Here is a 16,605-nt window from a genome sequence, read left to right on the forward strand (position 1 = left end):
CTTCAACCGGGCTGTCCATTGACCCTTGAACGATTATCACCCACATGTTCGAGGAATTGACCCCTCAATTCAATTACCGTTATCACCGGCGTTAAACATTGTTATTGACTGGTTGTTTCGAAAAATCACAATGCACACACATACACACCCACACCCACAAAAATCGTCGGTCGGGCCGGAAAAGGAAGCGCTGCTTTTCGCAGCTCACTGGTTTTTCTCATAATTAATGAGAGTGATTTTGATAAACATTTTTATTTTTCATTGCTCTTTTCGCGGTTCACCTGCGGCTCATTCCACCCCCGCGGACCGATCTGGTGGTTTTCATTAATCATATTGTCCCCATCGATGACCGATTTAACTTCGGTCACTCTGAGGTTTGGTGAAACGCATCCCCCATCCTCTCTGCCAGTCTGCGGGAAAACCAATACAATATTTTGCAAAGGTGTGACGGAAAAAACTTCATTATATGAATAATGTACCGATGTTAAAATGCAATCCAATCACAGTCGGCCATGCCAAGGAGAGTGCTCGGCCAGAGGCAGGAACTGATGACACATGTGTAAAATTATCTAAACGGAAACATTCATTCGAGCACCACCGGTTGGGTTTGCCTTCGCCAGCCGTCTGATGGCATTTAAAAAACGGAAATGAATGGTAAATAAATTTTAAAATAATCTGCGTATGGACAAAAGTCCATGTCCTTGTCGTTCGTTGGAAAGGGGATTCGCAATTAAAAGCTAAAATTGATTCGAAATTAGGTGTAAATTTAGTGAATGCTGGTGGACACATAAAATCACGAAACATGATGTTAGTTGCAGCTCGTATCTTAGGTATCTGTGTATTTTATTTGTGAAACGGGTAATAGCATCATAGTTGAAAAAATATCAACAAACCACAATTGAATGCTGCGGTTTTCTAGTTGAAAAATTGTATGTGACCGACACAGGAAAGTATTTAAAATTTCCTGACATTATTTATCAATAGAGGGGTACGTGCTACATTCTCGTGCCCTCGTTCGCCGAAACAGTACAGTGGCAGCAGGAGTGTGCTGAAACACTGAGTGGGGAATCGGGGCCAAGCAGTACGCAGACAATATGTGAAGTACAGTGATGATAAAGTGGTTTTGTTGAATGCAGCACAGTCAAGTGCTTCCCGCACCCTCGCCGACTGGGGGAAACGACGGGAGTGTCTGGTGAGGTGCACCGAGTATACTTTGTTCTACATCAGGGATGTTGAGAGCATATGTAGTACAACCTGGTAGATTGTTGACATTTCATTGTCGTTTGGGGTAAGTTTCCTTTTTATTAGTGCTGTGTTTTTCTTAATCATCACAAAGAAAACAATGATTTTTATTTCATTACACCCGGCTGGAGATGTTTTTCCAGTCTGGACAACTATGATTCGACCGCAGTATTGTTTAGCATGACATACAAGGATTGCTTAGATTGCTTGTGACAGAAGAACACATGTTGGATCATTTTTTTAAACTAGAAATGTATTTGTAAGAAGAATGCTTATAACCTATTAAAGCTGTCAAAGAAATTCAAATCATAAAATCTAAAGGCTAAAGCTCTGAATATTGTCCTTTATCACAATATCGTTCCGGTGAACCCTGGAAGCCAAATCACCAAGGTCTCCACATATCCCCTCCGACTTGATCTTTGGCATCCACTTCCTCTTCGTGTTCACTTTCATCATCGCTAAATGTGTCCGCCTTTTCCACTCTCCTTCGTTTCGAAACCTGTTCCTCCGAGTGTGATGATGCTTTCGCCTCCCGATGCAAACGAATTCTGTCGATCAACTTTAGATTTGGCCTAAACGCTGAAATCCGACTGCCTTCGTCCGGCGTAGGTGGTGTTGGGAAAGCACTCAGCAAACTTTCCATCAAAGCTGGTCGCGTTTTAATCAGTGGTGTTTTCTGTTCACTTTTTACACTTTCCTGGTCGGAAACAGGGCTCAGCGGTGGGCTGGGAGCGTACGGTTGCTTCTCCTGAGGAATTGGTTTGAAGTGCCGAGAAGGCACACCCGGAACAACGGGAATTCTAGGGAAAAACGGTAGCGTACTGCCACTCTGATGCGGCATTATAAATGCCAATTCGCCACTGGGTAAAAGTGACGGAATCAGTGGCATTCCTTCCACGGCAAGCCGCCCATTATTGTTGATATCATCGGTTGATCGGCCAAAAAGGCTACCGAAGGGACCAGCGCCTACTACGCCTGGCTGTGGGAATCTTTGAAATCTGAGGTAGGTTTTCAGGTGACTCGAAATACGCTGCTTCATACCACTGTCCACCCCCGGTACGCTGTTCAGATATTTGTCAATTTCGTCGATGCACTCGTTGAAGCCATTTTTGAATTTGTCCACCACAGTCGGATCCATGGCCATCGCGATGGCCAGCTTTCGGCGTTCTAAATCTTGCAGATGTTTTACCGTTAGATCCAGTATGTCGGCTTTCTCCAGCTTCGAATGACGGATGGGCTGAAGGGAAAATTGAACCATTAAGTTTAACAAGATTTGTCCGTTTGGGTTAGGGTTTTTTTGTTAAGCTTACATCCTTTTTCATTGCATCCAACAGTAGGGCTTTTAGGTCATTCAGATAGTTGTTTATTCTCGCTCGTCTTTTCTTCTCCATGATTGGTTTGTTTGTCTGAAAATGCCAAGAAGAAAATGGGTATGATAAACTTTTTATGTCAATATGGAGTTTAAAACCGTAAAATTATAAGTACACGATTGTATACAAAACTTTCAAAATAATTCTCGAAAGCGTGTTTGTTCCTACATTCATCTTATTGGACAGAGTACTACATTTGACTAGGCATTACAATTGCCCTAATATTACACGATGACAACATATGAAAAACATGTAGCAATAAGCTTGTAGTAACCTATCAATTTTACAAATTTTTGTTCACTAATTTTGAGACTTTCAGAGGTACAGCGTTACATTGTTCATTTTAGTGTTGATCCTAACTTCTTGAACATGAGTTGCGTTCAGCGTTGCGGTTGCAATGAATCTAGACACAGTCGACTACCAACTCCTGCGTAAGCTACGTTTTTGCTTTCATTAAACAAATTACTACGTTGACAAATGGTCGAGTCTGGCAATCCTATAAATCAACAGATAGTTAGTGATCCTCAAGAGATTAATTTATTTTCGATCCTCACGTTCCTTGGTTCATGCTTGGGAATAATGGTTCTTTGTTGTATTGTCTCTTTTTGGTGGAATTTTTGTTGAGGTGGGTTCTTTGTTATAGGTTTCGATAGACATTTAATGTATTCAGTTTAGGGAAATGCATACTGCAAATTAAGCTATATACTTTTTAACTAGTAATAATCTATATTTAACTATTTTACATTTCATCAAGCGAAAGAAGAATATTCAATGACTTACTTTGGTAAAGTTTGTTTAAATTAGCTTTCAAATTGAAACATCGAAATTACTCGAATCTATAAATATGAACGTTACAACTCATTCGAAGCCTGTCGTGTATGAGACGTGGAATAGAACACCAATGTAGTTCGCAAATTGAGGATTTAAGTCAAAGGGGATAAACCAAATTCTAATATTTAACTTTTTTTCGCCGCAATCTTGATCATAGTAGGCTAAAGAAAATTTAGCTTTTGAACCGAAAGAGATGGCTCTTAGCCATCTTCGACAAAGGTTTAGAGTAGAGTATTATTATAAATTTTGTTGGAGACATGTTGTCTCTGTCGTTCACAATAAGGAGTTATGAGACTATTTCTATGATGAAAAAATTAATTTCTTATTTTTACTTATAACTTTTTTGTTTCTGATTTTTCGACTTAATAATGTTCGAAAGCATTTTATATCATTACAAAACACGCAACTTTCCCAAAGAGACTAAATAGCTGTGGATACTTTCTGAAGAAGTTTGGCTGATTTTGATTTTATTTTAGCCAGTATTTGAACTCGTATAATTTCACTAAGCACAAACATTGTGATTATGTTTTAAATTATTCTGATAGAACTGTTTTTCACCTTCAAACAAACAGTTTTTTCGTAAGAACCCGTTCAAAAGTAGCGTCGACGGTTTACTAAACGAATAGGCGCTGGTGTTCAAAGACGATTTCGTTTGATTTTCTAAGTTGCGCGCACTCAATGCACTAGAGCGTGTGCCGGAAGGTTAACAGCGATATTAAATAATTTTCTAAGAGGCGATCTACAATCAACAACAATAACAGAAAAATTAACAACTGCAGCCAATAACAACTACAAAAAGAACAACATGAACAATGATATTAACAACAAGGAATCAACAGAAAACAGACTTTACCCAAGCAATATCAAGCATCCCGGTAGAACAGCTTAGTGGCTTACCTACATCGACCCTATTCAAGGAAGTACTGGTAAGTCCGCGGATTCGGTTAGTCATCTCCTAGGGAAATCTGCTTCGAACGGGAGTCCATCCACCGCACAGTGTTTTAAAACGTCGTTTTCGTGCTCAAAATTAATAGCGTCTAAACCGTTGACTTTGAAGGTATAGTTTGTTCGGAGAAGTTGTTGTTCTTATGATTGCGCATTCACAGAAGAATATCGTTCAGTGATTAATTCACCTATAAGTGATACACGAAATTTATTTTCCGAACTAATTGAGATAGAGACTTTGTGTCTTCGACAAAGTTGTAGCAAATGTTACTACAAAAGAAGTTGCTGAAGACACCATATATCTATCTTTAATAATTTACGAGTTATGGAACATATTATATGGAAGACCCCTTAAAATTAGTTTTTTCATGATAACTTTTTTAGACATTCTCGTATCTTCTTAGAATCTTCCACAAAGTTGTTTGCGGTATCGAAACACATATTTTTGCCGAACATAGTTACTTCTTATCTATTGAATTTAAAAAGATATTCCAAATTTTAGGATATTTTTGGGGTAACTTCCACCTTAAATAACTCGTTAAGGAGCAAAAAGGAGCAATCTACATCATAACATACTGAAAGTACTAGCTTTTTACTTTTATATAGTCGTCCGATTGTTAGTCGACGCAATTCTCTTCGAGTGTTATGTTCAAAACGATATCCCATCACAGTGGTTTAAAATGAAATATTCAAGCGCACTGCGATTTTATACCACTGCGATGGCATATTGTATTGAACATAACACTCGGGGAGAATCACGTCGACTAACAATCGGGCCATTATATGAAAGTAAAAAGTATGTTATGATGTAGTTTGCTCCTTTTTGCTCCTTAACGAGTTATTTAAGGTGGAAGTGGCCCCAAAAATATCCTAAAATTTGGAATATCTTTTTAAATTCAATAGATAAGAAGTAACTATGTTCGGCAAAAATATGTGTTTCGAAACCGCAAACAACTTTGTGGAAGATTCCAAGAAGATACGAGAATGTCTAAAAAAGTTATCATGAAAAAACTAATTTTATGAGGTCTTCCATATAATATGTTCCATAACTCGTAAGTTATTAAAGATAGATATATGGTGTCTTCAGCAACTTCTTTTGTAGTAACATTTGCTACAACTTTGTCGAAGACACAAAGTCTCTATCTCAATTAGTTCGGAAAATAAATTTCGTGTATCACTTATAGGTGAATTAATCACTGAACGGTATTCTTCTGTGGATGCGCAATCATAAGAACAACAACTTTTCCGAACAAACTATACCTCGAAAGTCAACGGTTTAGACGCTATTAATATTGAGCACGAAAACGACGTTTTAAAACACTGTGCACCGGTAGCAATCGCTCCTGTGCCAGTTCATCAGATCCTTGCAATAATCGGATCAAATATCCACTAGTGAAATATAAACAGCCCAAGAGATATACTTGGAGTCATGCAGAGGATCATGGCCCAGACATACCCTGTCTGCCTGGCCTTGTAGGAAACCCACATACGAAGAGATAACGACCAAACCGCTTTTCTCAGCAACCGTTACTCCAGGAAGGCCTCCTTCAGAGTCAACATTCACCAAACGATCGGTCTTGTTATTCGAATGGCCATCGATCTAGTAGACGCAATGTTGGGTTACTATACTACCCTCTTCCGGGGATGCGCCGCGTCCAAAATCGACTACTCAACTCTTGTTCCACAGCGAAGAACCTCTTTCATGTCAAGAGAAAAAATGACCATTACCCGATCCATATTTCCTGCGATCGAATACCTCCGACCAGACGAAAACGCTGGCTCTATACCTAACTACGCAGACTGGGAGGTGTACGAGTCAAACCTAGCGGATTGCATCGGATATACTCCCCAAAGGAAATCAGCGATCTTTCTATTCACGCGACAGCACCGTTCATTCCTCGGACAAGTGGAGGAACTCCCAGGAGCGCAGCGCATTGATGGAACCCAGAAGTAACCCAATTAATTCGTGAACGTCGGAGGACGCTTCGAAGAACACCTGAAGTCATCCTCCCTGGGAATCATGATCCAGCAATTACACTCAACTTCGTAACACAGTCTCATCGCTATGCCAGAGCATTAGTGAATTGAGAAGAAACGTCAAAGCATTAAGCGTGAAAAGAAGGTAAAATCTTGAAATTAACGACATCACAGCAATTGAACCGACCGAGATTGCCAATGAGTTAGATCGATACTTTTCCTCCCTATCTATCACTTTCGCCAACTATTCTCTGGAGGAAGCAATAAGCAGAATCCTCAGAAACTCACGGCGCAGCTCAACAGAGAAAAAGCCACTGCTTTCGACAGTGTCTTGGAGTATTGTCCTTCTCGTACAACTTCCCAAAGAAATCAAGATACGAAGATCTCAAAGGCCTTTCGATCTATAAATCTGCTACAGTGCACCAAGAAAGTTATGGAACGAATTATCAACAGAAGACTGGTTACCATTCCTGATCGAGAAGATCGGTTGAACCGTCGTCAATTCACTTTTCGCAAAGGCCTCGGTACCGGCTTATACCTCAATCTGTCCGTGAAATAGTTGGGCAAACCGTCGCTGATGGAATGCACACAGATATCGCCGTTCTCGAGTTGGATAAGCCCAATAAAATTGTTTTGCGCACGGTGTTTTCAGGTGACTTCAACAGTGGAGAATCCGGGGCAGTTTCCATGTCCATGCCAAAACCTTCAAGGCTTGAACAACACCCTTACCCCACTTTACCACAGGACAACAGTGTGCTTTATCTCCAATCTGACCCCCGGCACTCCAGTAAACAGTGCATGTGTGGAATTCGGAGTCTTGCTTTTCCGATGGATTATAGCACTATTCACCTTGAGGTGAGCATTCGGATTTCTGGAATGAACCAAGTACCGAGCCAACCAAACAAAACCACAAGAAATATACCCGAGCACCGCTTCTACCGATATAAAGCGACTCTACTCAAAGCGTGGCATCATTCGTGGAGTGCATACGGCCCAAACCTGGATATCAGGCTTTCCATATCAGTTAGAGCGTTGCGTCCATATCAGTTAGAGCAGTTGCAGTCCAAGCTTTGCACAAATGGAATTCCTTCCTCTTATTGGAAGAAGATGTAAAGCTCGAACTAATGGCTCCAAATTCAACCAGTGTGAAGAAGTAGGTGTCACAGGTATTGGAGCCGGTCTGTGATCACGTCTACCGCCCACCTGTTCCGACTGTCAGTATCACCGATTCTTAACAGTGTTATGACTTTATGAGCCATGCGACCAGAGAAATGACGTCACCCGGCTGTTCAAGCTTTCGAGGTGGATTACTAACCCCTTTCTACCATCTTTTGAGTTACGGTCCATATCGGGAAATTAGGACACCGACCGGTTTGCCTTCCTTCCTTGCTAATATCGCTCATCAAGAAAATAACAAAAAAGAACATCGCTAAGGCTTTTTATCAGTTTTGATCAGCTCACTGAAGATCCTCATCTGGTCTTCTCTACAAAATTAAAGGAACCTTTGATAAATGGACGGACCGCACGATCCAAAACGAGCAGGTATACCGAAACCACTCATCCGTATACAGTATCCCAATTGGATCCACCAGAAAACAAATCCTGCAACACTAGGTTTACAGTTGGTACCACTTGATGCAATATCCCCAAATCTATTAAAGATGCCGGACCCTACCGGTCTTCAAAAGGAAACAACCAAAAGCTCAGAAATAAAAGCAGGAAATTAACAAGAAGATCAATATAACGACTAACTAGTTAGTATATTGGGGTTAAAGCTTAATAAACAAACCAACGATTGAAGAAATTGTTCCCACGGAAGCTGCAGGAACATTGGAAGGTTGATTCAACTCGGCTACAGTTCTTCAATAGCCCAAATCATCTTCGAATCGTTCGTAATCTATCGCGTCTGGAGTATATAAAAATTTACAGAAGGATCCACCTGAGAATATGTATCGTATATAGAGATCCCAGCCGATGAATGATACAGCGGCCTACAGCCTGTAGAACTTCTGGCAAGATCAAATGATGGAATAGTCCAATTTGCACTTCCCCCATGTCATTGGCCACACGAAGCAGTTTTAGAATATGAATCAGTGGCCGTGATGGAGGAAGTACGGAAAGTCACTCGCTACGACCGAAGTGAACTTTGCTGATCAATTGTTCACCCCATTATCCTCGTACACAAAGCTGCGTCATATGGTAGCGTATTGTCTGAAGTACATCCGATCGCCGGCGAGTTGCGGCGCTGAAATCCAGCGGTGATCCTACTAATGAGCTAATAGCAGACGATCATTCCTTAGCATGCTCAGCTGAATCCAAGCTTCCCTCAGATGAGTAATCCGGTTTAAATTTAACACCTAGCTACAAGGTCACCATAAATGGCTGAGGCCCTACGTAAGCACGGACGGCATTATTTGCATCGGAGGACTCCGAGGTTCCAGATCATCATTTCTTTTAAGTATCCACTGTCTAAACTGATATCCAACCGCCACCACCAGATTCTCCTCCATGATAGGCTGCAGTTTTTCAGCAAGAACTTTGGTTCGTATGTGTAGCCAACGTTTCAGATAGAAACTAGTTTTCGTCCAACAAGTCACTGCTGATTTGCCAAAATTAACAGTTACTTTATTCCTTTTTTATTTCCACTTATGTAGTCACATTTTCTTTTTTTACATTTTAACGACATTCAATTAGCTAGAGATTACTGGGTAGGGAAAGCTATGAAAATTTAGAGCCATAGTACTCGGGGTCGAGCTTAGGCAGCATAACTACGAATCACTCAAGTCCACAGCATGTCTCCTGGCAAAGACAGACTTGTCCCTCTTTACTGTGTTAACCGACCCAGTAATCTCTAGCTAATTGAATGTCGTTAAAATGTAATAAAATAAAAAAAAAAAATAACAGTTACTATAGCACACGTTCTCAATTAGTCCCGTTGACTATTGTGGCCTGTGTTCCCGGTACGTTGTCTGCTTTATCACGAAAGCCGTTACCAGGGAATCGGGCACGAATCTATCAACACTACAGTTTTTGGTAGCACTTCGTCTATTCGTTGTTCGCCGCAGTCGTATTTGGGGACTGGAATCCACTAGGAGCTTTATAAAATACCTCCAGGCAAACCCCACTGGGTTTCTGCTCTCATGTCGTAAGAAACGACAAAAACAGGATTCTTTTTCGTATTTCCTGAATCTTACGGATGTTGCATTTTTATTAAATGCAATGCAATTAATGTTTATTTTGGGCCGCTCAAACTTATTTCATAAGCTCGTCACGAATACAGTTGATGGTTTTTTAGTTGTAACCTCAGATTGTATACTAGTCTTAATTCTATTTTCGGTATTGTTTGGTGCTTTGCTTTTTTCTAGTTAAGGTTTTACTAAAATAATATAGAGTCTCCTGGTGGTCAAAAAGATTCCAAAAGTCTTTAATCACGCGCGAATGCGAGCACAATTTTCAATCGAATCCCTATCGCTACTAACAATCTAGCTTCTCCCGTGACACTTGCGGAGTGCCCAGTAGTATATACGGCCTGTAGAAATAACAAGTGTCGCACTAACATTCTTTCCCTTTCCTGCTCCGATCTATGTTCGGGCCTAGCCGGTGCCAGTATTGATGAATGAACGACGTGGGATTTTCAGAAGTTGTAAATTGAAGAATGATATGTAACTTGATACCCTGCAATTTCAACTAGTCCAAATCAATCGTCCTTAGTCGCGATCATATCGGTGAGCTCCTCCACCCCGACAATGACGCCATTTTCAGAGGACTAGTGAACAATCTCTACCGCATCTACGAAATGTTAAAGTCGATTGATTGCGATAGAATTGAAATCCTGAATTGGTGTGGGGAAGACAAGGTTCAATAGAAATTTATAGTGCCTCATACCTGAAACTTCGTAAGCGGTTTGGAGGCTGGGAAGTCCCCCAAAACCATATCTTACGATATATTGGTCACATGAGCATCAGCTAAGAAGATAGCTAATCCAACTGCAACAGAACAAATGAGAGCTTTGACTCCGATCTTATTGACCATGATCAGCACGCTTTCTAATTAGCACTAACTCTCAAGCAGAACCAGAAATTAACTTTGTCGAAAAACCCAGAGAACTGTCTAGATAATTGGAAGCGCTGTTCCATTTTATATGGCCTATTCCTAAATCCTTATCTATCTTTGAAATTAGGACTCAGAATTATTTAAAAAATCTGTCGCTTTGAACCATATTACGCATTGTCACATCACAACCTCGCATAAAACCAGAATTATAATTTTTAATCACAGAAACACACGCACCTTTCTAATTTCCGCCTTAATCCTCCTGAGATAACTTTCAGCATCGCGATTTCCACCACCATGGTGATCATCTTTTTCTAACCGCTCCATAATTAATCCACAATTGATCAACAATCAATACACTATCCGTTCACGAGAATTGCCTACTTCCATATCCTCTCAGTATTCCTGATCGATGCTAATCCGGCTGCGCAGATCCTTCTAACAACCTTTCACCATCCACTTCCAAACTGCGAATGCGCGTCTGCCTCCAACGCCAAACCCCGAGTGTGAAGCAATTTTATCAAAACTCCGTCTTCCTAGCCTCCCACCACCTTCTTCCGCTCCGTACGGTCTCACTCTAATGTGGTGGCTTTTCTGCTCATATCATTAACCATTTATTCCGTTCCCCCGTTTGTACCCGCTACATGTCTATCGGTCCGTCTAGAACTATTCCCACGGTACGTTCTAACTGCAAAGCAATCGGACCCATACCTATACACACACGCACACAGACACACTCATAATAAATTTTGACTTTCATCTCTCACTTGATCTTTTTTCCCACGCCACAACCAGAACGGAACGAGGCGAACCCACTGTGCCATAACGTAGTAGGCACCGAAAAAAAAACATAAACGCAGCTGACCCAACGCATACACACTTACCGACTGAAGCGAGACGACGACGACGAATTCTCACACAGGATGTAAACAATCATATCGCTACAACGAGGCAGAATGCAAAAAAGGGGAAGCTCCTGTATGGTGAGCGATTCATCTAGCAGCAGCCTAGGCGAGGTAGGCTGAGTTAAAATTATCATCACGATGGAATTTATTGCAGAATCAACAATGTTTGAACTATTTGGTTACCATCATGTATTTGGTCTTATCAGAGTTTATGATCCTATCCGACTGCGTTGGTATTGAACCGTTCTAACGCTTAAATTTTGGGGAATCAAATCGTGCACATGGGTAATTCGGAGAAGGAGTGTAAAGCGGCCCTTACACGTTCAATATTTTTGTCAATACCAGTATTGACGATATTGTTACAATATTTCAGTCCCGTTTGAAATCCACATCGTCAATACAACTTTTTTCCATTACACGTACAATACTTCTGTCAATACTCTCCAGTATTGACAAAAATATTGAACGTGTAAGGGCCGCTTAAAATGCGTGATCTCGGTGTCCGTATTTTAAACGTCAAATGTCTCAATAGTCTGTCCGAATGTTTCAGCTTACCATTCAGAAGACAAAAATGCCTCTTTCGCTGCTCTGAGATCAACGCCATTGATGTCGATGTCGTCCGCGAAGCAAACAAGCGTGCGATGATGATGACTTCGTTCCTTTGCACATCGAATCAATTGAACATGCTTTTTTAAAAAATAAAACCTTTAATTTTGAATGTTTGGATTCAAACACGTATGTGAATACAGCACATTTCCCACAGTTTCCAGAACGATAAAGCATAATATCATGCCATGCGACACTAATCCATCGTCTGCTCGCTCAACTTTTACCATGCACTGAAGCCGGTAGGCGCATGACTCAATAGCTGGAAGTCCTGTATGTATACAAATAAAAAAAAAAAAGGAAAACAAAGTGTCGACGTAAGTCGTAACGAGACATTGGCTACATGACGTCGTAAAAACAAGCCTATATGGGGGACCGCGAGGAAATGCCTCCGTTGTAAAGCTTCGATCATGTTAGCATATGAATTTTAAACGTAGTCAAGGTGACAGGCCTGGTTTTCAGTTCAGGGGCTATATTTTGTTTAAATTTTATACCAAAGTAGACCGAACCCACTTCAACTTAGAACTAAAAACAAAATTAGCATTTATAAACACTGATAATCATCACACGATCAACTCACCAGACAGAGGATCAGATGAGAATGGTTTTTGCTTCAGCGAAATATCCGCTATATGAAAGAATCCTTAAACACGCATCCGGCAACGGAACGAAAATAAAGCAGTAACACACGACCGCCGGTAACTAAGAGCAACGAAATGTGAACGAAAGAGGAGTCAAAAATTCCCACACTCTGGGTCCTTCGATTATTATACTGCGTGGCTGGCTTCACGTGGCATTGCTGCGCATAAAAATATACCTTTACAGGAAGGGTGAGCTGAGCTATTGGTACCTACATACCCACAGTTCGGGACGGTAGAGCAGTAGTAGGCTTAGGCATAGGCAGTCTTGGGAGGGCGGATGGCATTGATGTGCGTATGTTCACCGCAAACGGACCCTTGTATTTCGATACTTTTCCGGCTTGCTGTAGAGCCTTGAAGAAAGGCAAGACAGTTAGTGGAAAAAACTGTAAAACGGCATAGCTGAAGGATGGTTGGTATTTTGAGTGCTTCATCTTTATTCAGCCTGCTGAGTTATGTTATGTGAAACGGAAGTATCCCTTTGGACAGATCACATTACCTACAGGGCATAAGGTTTCATTATGTTTTATGTTTGTTTTTTGAAAGTAAGTATCGTATCAGGTGATTGATTGTTGGATTGAAGAGCACTCTACATTGATCGAGATGCTCATGTAAAGAAAGAAATTATCTATAACAGCTTTTGAGGTACGGCCGTGGAATATGGCAAATCTCGATTTAAGTTGGGCGTTAGTCCGCATTCGTTAACAGTTGTTTCTGGTTGCTCTGTTCAACAAAGCAATGATTCTGATAGCTCGATCTACAACTTTGAACAAATCCTACGAAATTGATAAACTGAAAAAAAATTGTTTTGGGAATCTTCTGAAAACAATGCTTTCAGTTTCAAGGATCACAAAAACTGCCAGGGCCGGCGGATAGCGTGGGTAGTATGGGTAGTACTACCCACTCGAAAATAACCGAGAGGGGAAATACCCACTCAAAAGTTTGGAACAAACTAAAACCTGAAATTAACCGCATATTTATCTTGCGGTTAATCTTTCTTTTTTTTAATTTATAGGCACATTAGAACATGTTCTCTCAATGTCATACTCTCGCTCTTTAGCAAACAAGGGAGCGCAGAAACTAGTCGTGGTTTCTATATTTCTACAATGGGGACCTGTATAGTCCAATTGTTCACAATGACGGCATGCCCTGAGGCACAAAAAGGTAGGTAACAGGTAGGCGAGCCCCGTTCAAAAGAACAATGTTTGGAAGAGTAGATCCGGCGAAAGTCACATGACATGAGACTGATTGAAAATAGGTCCTTACACTCCTCGATTTATGCTGAACGCATTTGCTTGCAAACCAGAGCTTTCACTGTCTGAAGCAAGAGGTTCTGGAAGAAACCAACCCCATATTTCGCAATTAAGGCCCCTGTCGGAAGCTACACCATCAATCTCTACATTCCAGGCGGGTACGTAGACAAGATACTTCTTCGTACACGGTCGAGTGTTGTTTAGTTAGTTTATGCGATATATCGATGATGTTAAATGGGTTATATTCGGTCCGGAGATAGACCTTCCAGGGGTCTGTTGTATTAGATGAATATAGTTTATATCGAAATCGGCCTTATTTTGCATTCGGATAAATATTCAAAACGACGACGAGCCAGAGAAGCTGCACTATCATGCGGACTTCAGTACCCACGCAAAGGTCTTATCGGAGGAAACAGAAAATTAATGCTACGAAATTTAAAAGAATAGAGTAATTGGTACTTAACTGTAGAACATTTGTAGTGCCAGTAATCAATAAACACATTTTCGCTGCGCGGGTTGTTTTCACAGTCCGTTAACAAAGGGTATTTCCAAATAACCACCATTATCCGGAAATTTTCACTTTCACTTACATACACCATGTCTTAACTTTCGTTACTACTAGTAGAAATCACTCCGAATCTTACTACCCACTCGAGAAAAAAGTGTTTCGCTGGCCCTGAAAACTACGAACAGTAAAGAGTCTAAAGGAAAATTAAAGGAAACTCTAAATCTATCATTTTGAATGTTTGATTGGCGAGTTATACTGAAAATCTTCCTAACATATCTGAAAATGAATTTTTTTTTTGAAAATCTGAAACTCAAAAATCTTTGTAAAGATTGTGCAAAGCAAAAAACTTTATAAGGATGAAACACAGGTAATAACATTTTATTGAATGAAAATAACTAAAATAAACAATTCAACGTTAGTTCGAATTTTTTTTAATACTTTAACTTGTGCTAAAACAACATGATTAAGCCCTAAAATATTATACAAAAGTTGCTGTACTTTGCAAGATCCTTCTTTTCGCTTAAATTGCAGTTAGGGTGGTTCTAATTCTAATAAGATTTAAATTTGAACTTTTTAAAGTTAAAGTTATATAAATAAACCCGGTCTTTAAAATGTACCCTAAACTTTAATTTTAAATTTCTTATTAAATTAAAAAAATATGACAGGGGGAGCTTACATGTCTTCAGCAATCTTTCCTAACTCTATTTGTCCCAAAACTTCACTGAAGGTAGTATGGCTCTATCTAGAATGATTAACACTCCAAGCACCAAACCTTAAAAATTAATCGGAATGCTAATTTGAATTGCGATATCTCCTAGAAATCACACATGTTGTGTGAACTGTTTGGATTTAATGTCTAACTAATGCCAATTTGGTGTTAGTTTGGATATATCGTCTAACTAACAGCAAGTTGGTGTTAATTACTGATGAGTGGGACACGAAACATTCAAATCCAACTTATTTACAGGTAAATTGTTTAGTTTTAGTAAAAAATTTAAAATTCCTAAAGTAAGCATCCCTTCATCTTCAGTTTTCTCTATTAGCCAAATTTTAGGGGACAATTTAGTGGATTCAGCTCTTCTAGGATGAACTGGACTCCATTGTCGTCGCACCATTGTAGCACGTTCTTGATGCAACGTCACCTGGCTCGTTCTCGTCAAAACGTGACGGACCATCATGGGACTTGAGCGCAAAATCCGCTTGTTGGATCGCTCCCTTCGGTATAATTTCGAAATTATAATCTTCTCCGTCAGAAAAAAAGCTGGGTTTCATGCCACAGAAACAGATCTCTTGCCAAATCATATTTTTATTTTTTTACAAACCCTTCGCGAAAACAAACTTTAATCTATCATAAACTACCGCGAGCAACAACCTTGTAGAATTTGAATCCCAGGATATGTTTGAAATCGGCTTCAGCATAGGTTCCATTGTCGATCAAGACACATCCAGCATGTTACGTCAGCAACTAGCATACACCCCCAGTAACAATTGAAGTTTTATGGCAGTTTTATAGTCTCTCATAAAACTTCTATTGTTACTTGGGACATGTCCGGGTACTGGCCACTGTTTGTTGATGAGGCTTCGGCTGGAATGGGTTTGCCGCATATTATAGCGGTTAGCATTCAGTTTTTCGCTAAATCACGGTTGGTTTTCACTTTGCAGGCGGGGACAGAACGAACCCATTAGGGCGATGTGTAGTGTTTTTAATAGTGTGTAGGAGTTATTCGACTGCTCTGTACCCTGTGATGTTTTTAGAAATAGGCTTAAACAATTACTTAGTGCATAAAATGTGATGTAGATAATTGTTTTAATTTGTTAGATGTATAATTAAGTTTAACCCAATGTATTGTAATCGAATGTAATCCAAAAAATTGTATAATATGTATATGCGAAAATATGATGGGGTTTTTACGCGCATTTGGAGGGCGTTTTTAACACGAACTTCAAATGGGCTTTTCCACATTCTATTTCATATAGACCATGTCGGTCAGATGAAAACAATAATAAATAAATAAATAAATATCGTCATCATTAATGCAGCCTTAATAAGCGTTAATGTTGCCTTCCTTAATACTGCCTTGTTTCCTTTCTTGTTGCTTTCTGTTGATTTTGAGGTACTGGATGCAGCTATTGCAGATGTCATAATGCCTTGAACGGATTTTCCTTAGTGGTTTATGAACATGATTTCCGTAACGTGCTATCTGATCACAGAGCTGATACGTGATAAATAGTCCTTTAAATTTGCAAGAGGTGTCTGTTTATTTGTACCTCATTGTG

General features: G+C 40.0%; 1 protein-coding gene across 1 annotated transcript; it reads right to left on the bottom strand.

Annotated features, from left to right (window-relative positions):
• Positions 1-1,485: 1,485 nt before the first annotated feature.
• LOC131692837 (transcription factor HES-4) lies at positions 1,486-11,286 on the bottom strand. The gene is made up of 3 exons (XM_058980150.1): positions 10,656-11,286; positions 2,553-2,648; positions 1,486-2,479 (listed from the first exon to the last, which is right to left on the bottom strand). Exons 1-3 carry the CDS (start codon positions 10,743-10,745, stop codon positions 1,625-1,627), a joined length of 1,041 nt encoding a protein of 346 aa, XP_058836133.1. The 5' UTR covers positions 10,746-11,286; the 3' UTR covers positions 1,486-1,624.
• Positions 11,287-16,605: the final 5,319 nt, after the last annotated feature.

Source organism: Topomyia yanbarensis, chromosome 3, assembly GCF_030247195.1.
Source record: "Topomyia yanbarensis strain Yona2022 chromosome 3, ASM3024719v1, whole genome shotgun sequence".
NCBI lineage: Eukaryota > Metazoa > Arthropoda > Insecta > Diptera > Culicidae > Topomyia > Topomyia yanbarensis.

Coding starts and splice junctions, on each gene's coding strand:
- LOC131692837 (XM_058980150.1), bottom strand. CDS start 10,745: ATGGAGCGGTTAGAAAAAGATGATCACCATGGTGGTGGAAATCGCGAT. Junction 2,649..10,655: donor TTAAGGCGGAAATTAGAAAG/GTGCGTGTGTTT, acceptor TGGCATTTTCAG/ACAAACAAACCAATCATGGA. Junction 2,480..2,552: donor TGGATGCAATGAAAAAGGAT/GTAAGCTTAACA, acceptor TTTTCCCTTCAG/CCCATCCGTCATTCGAAGCT.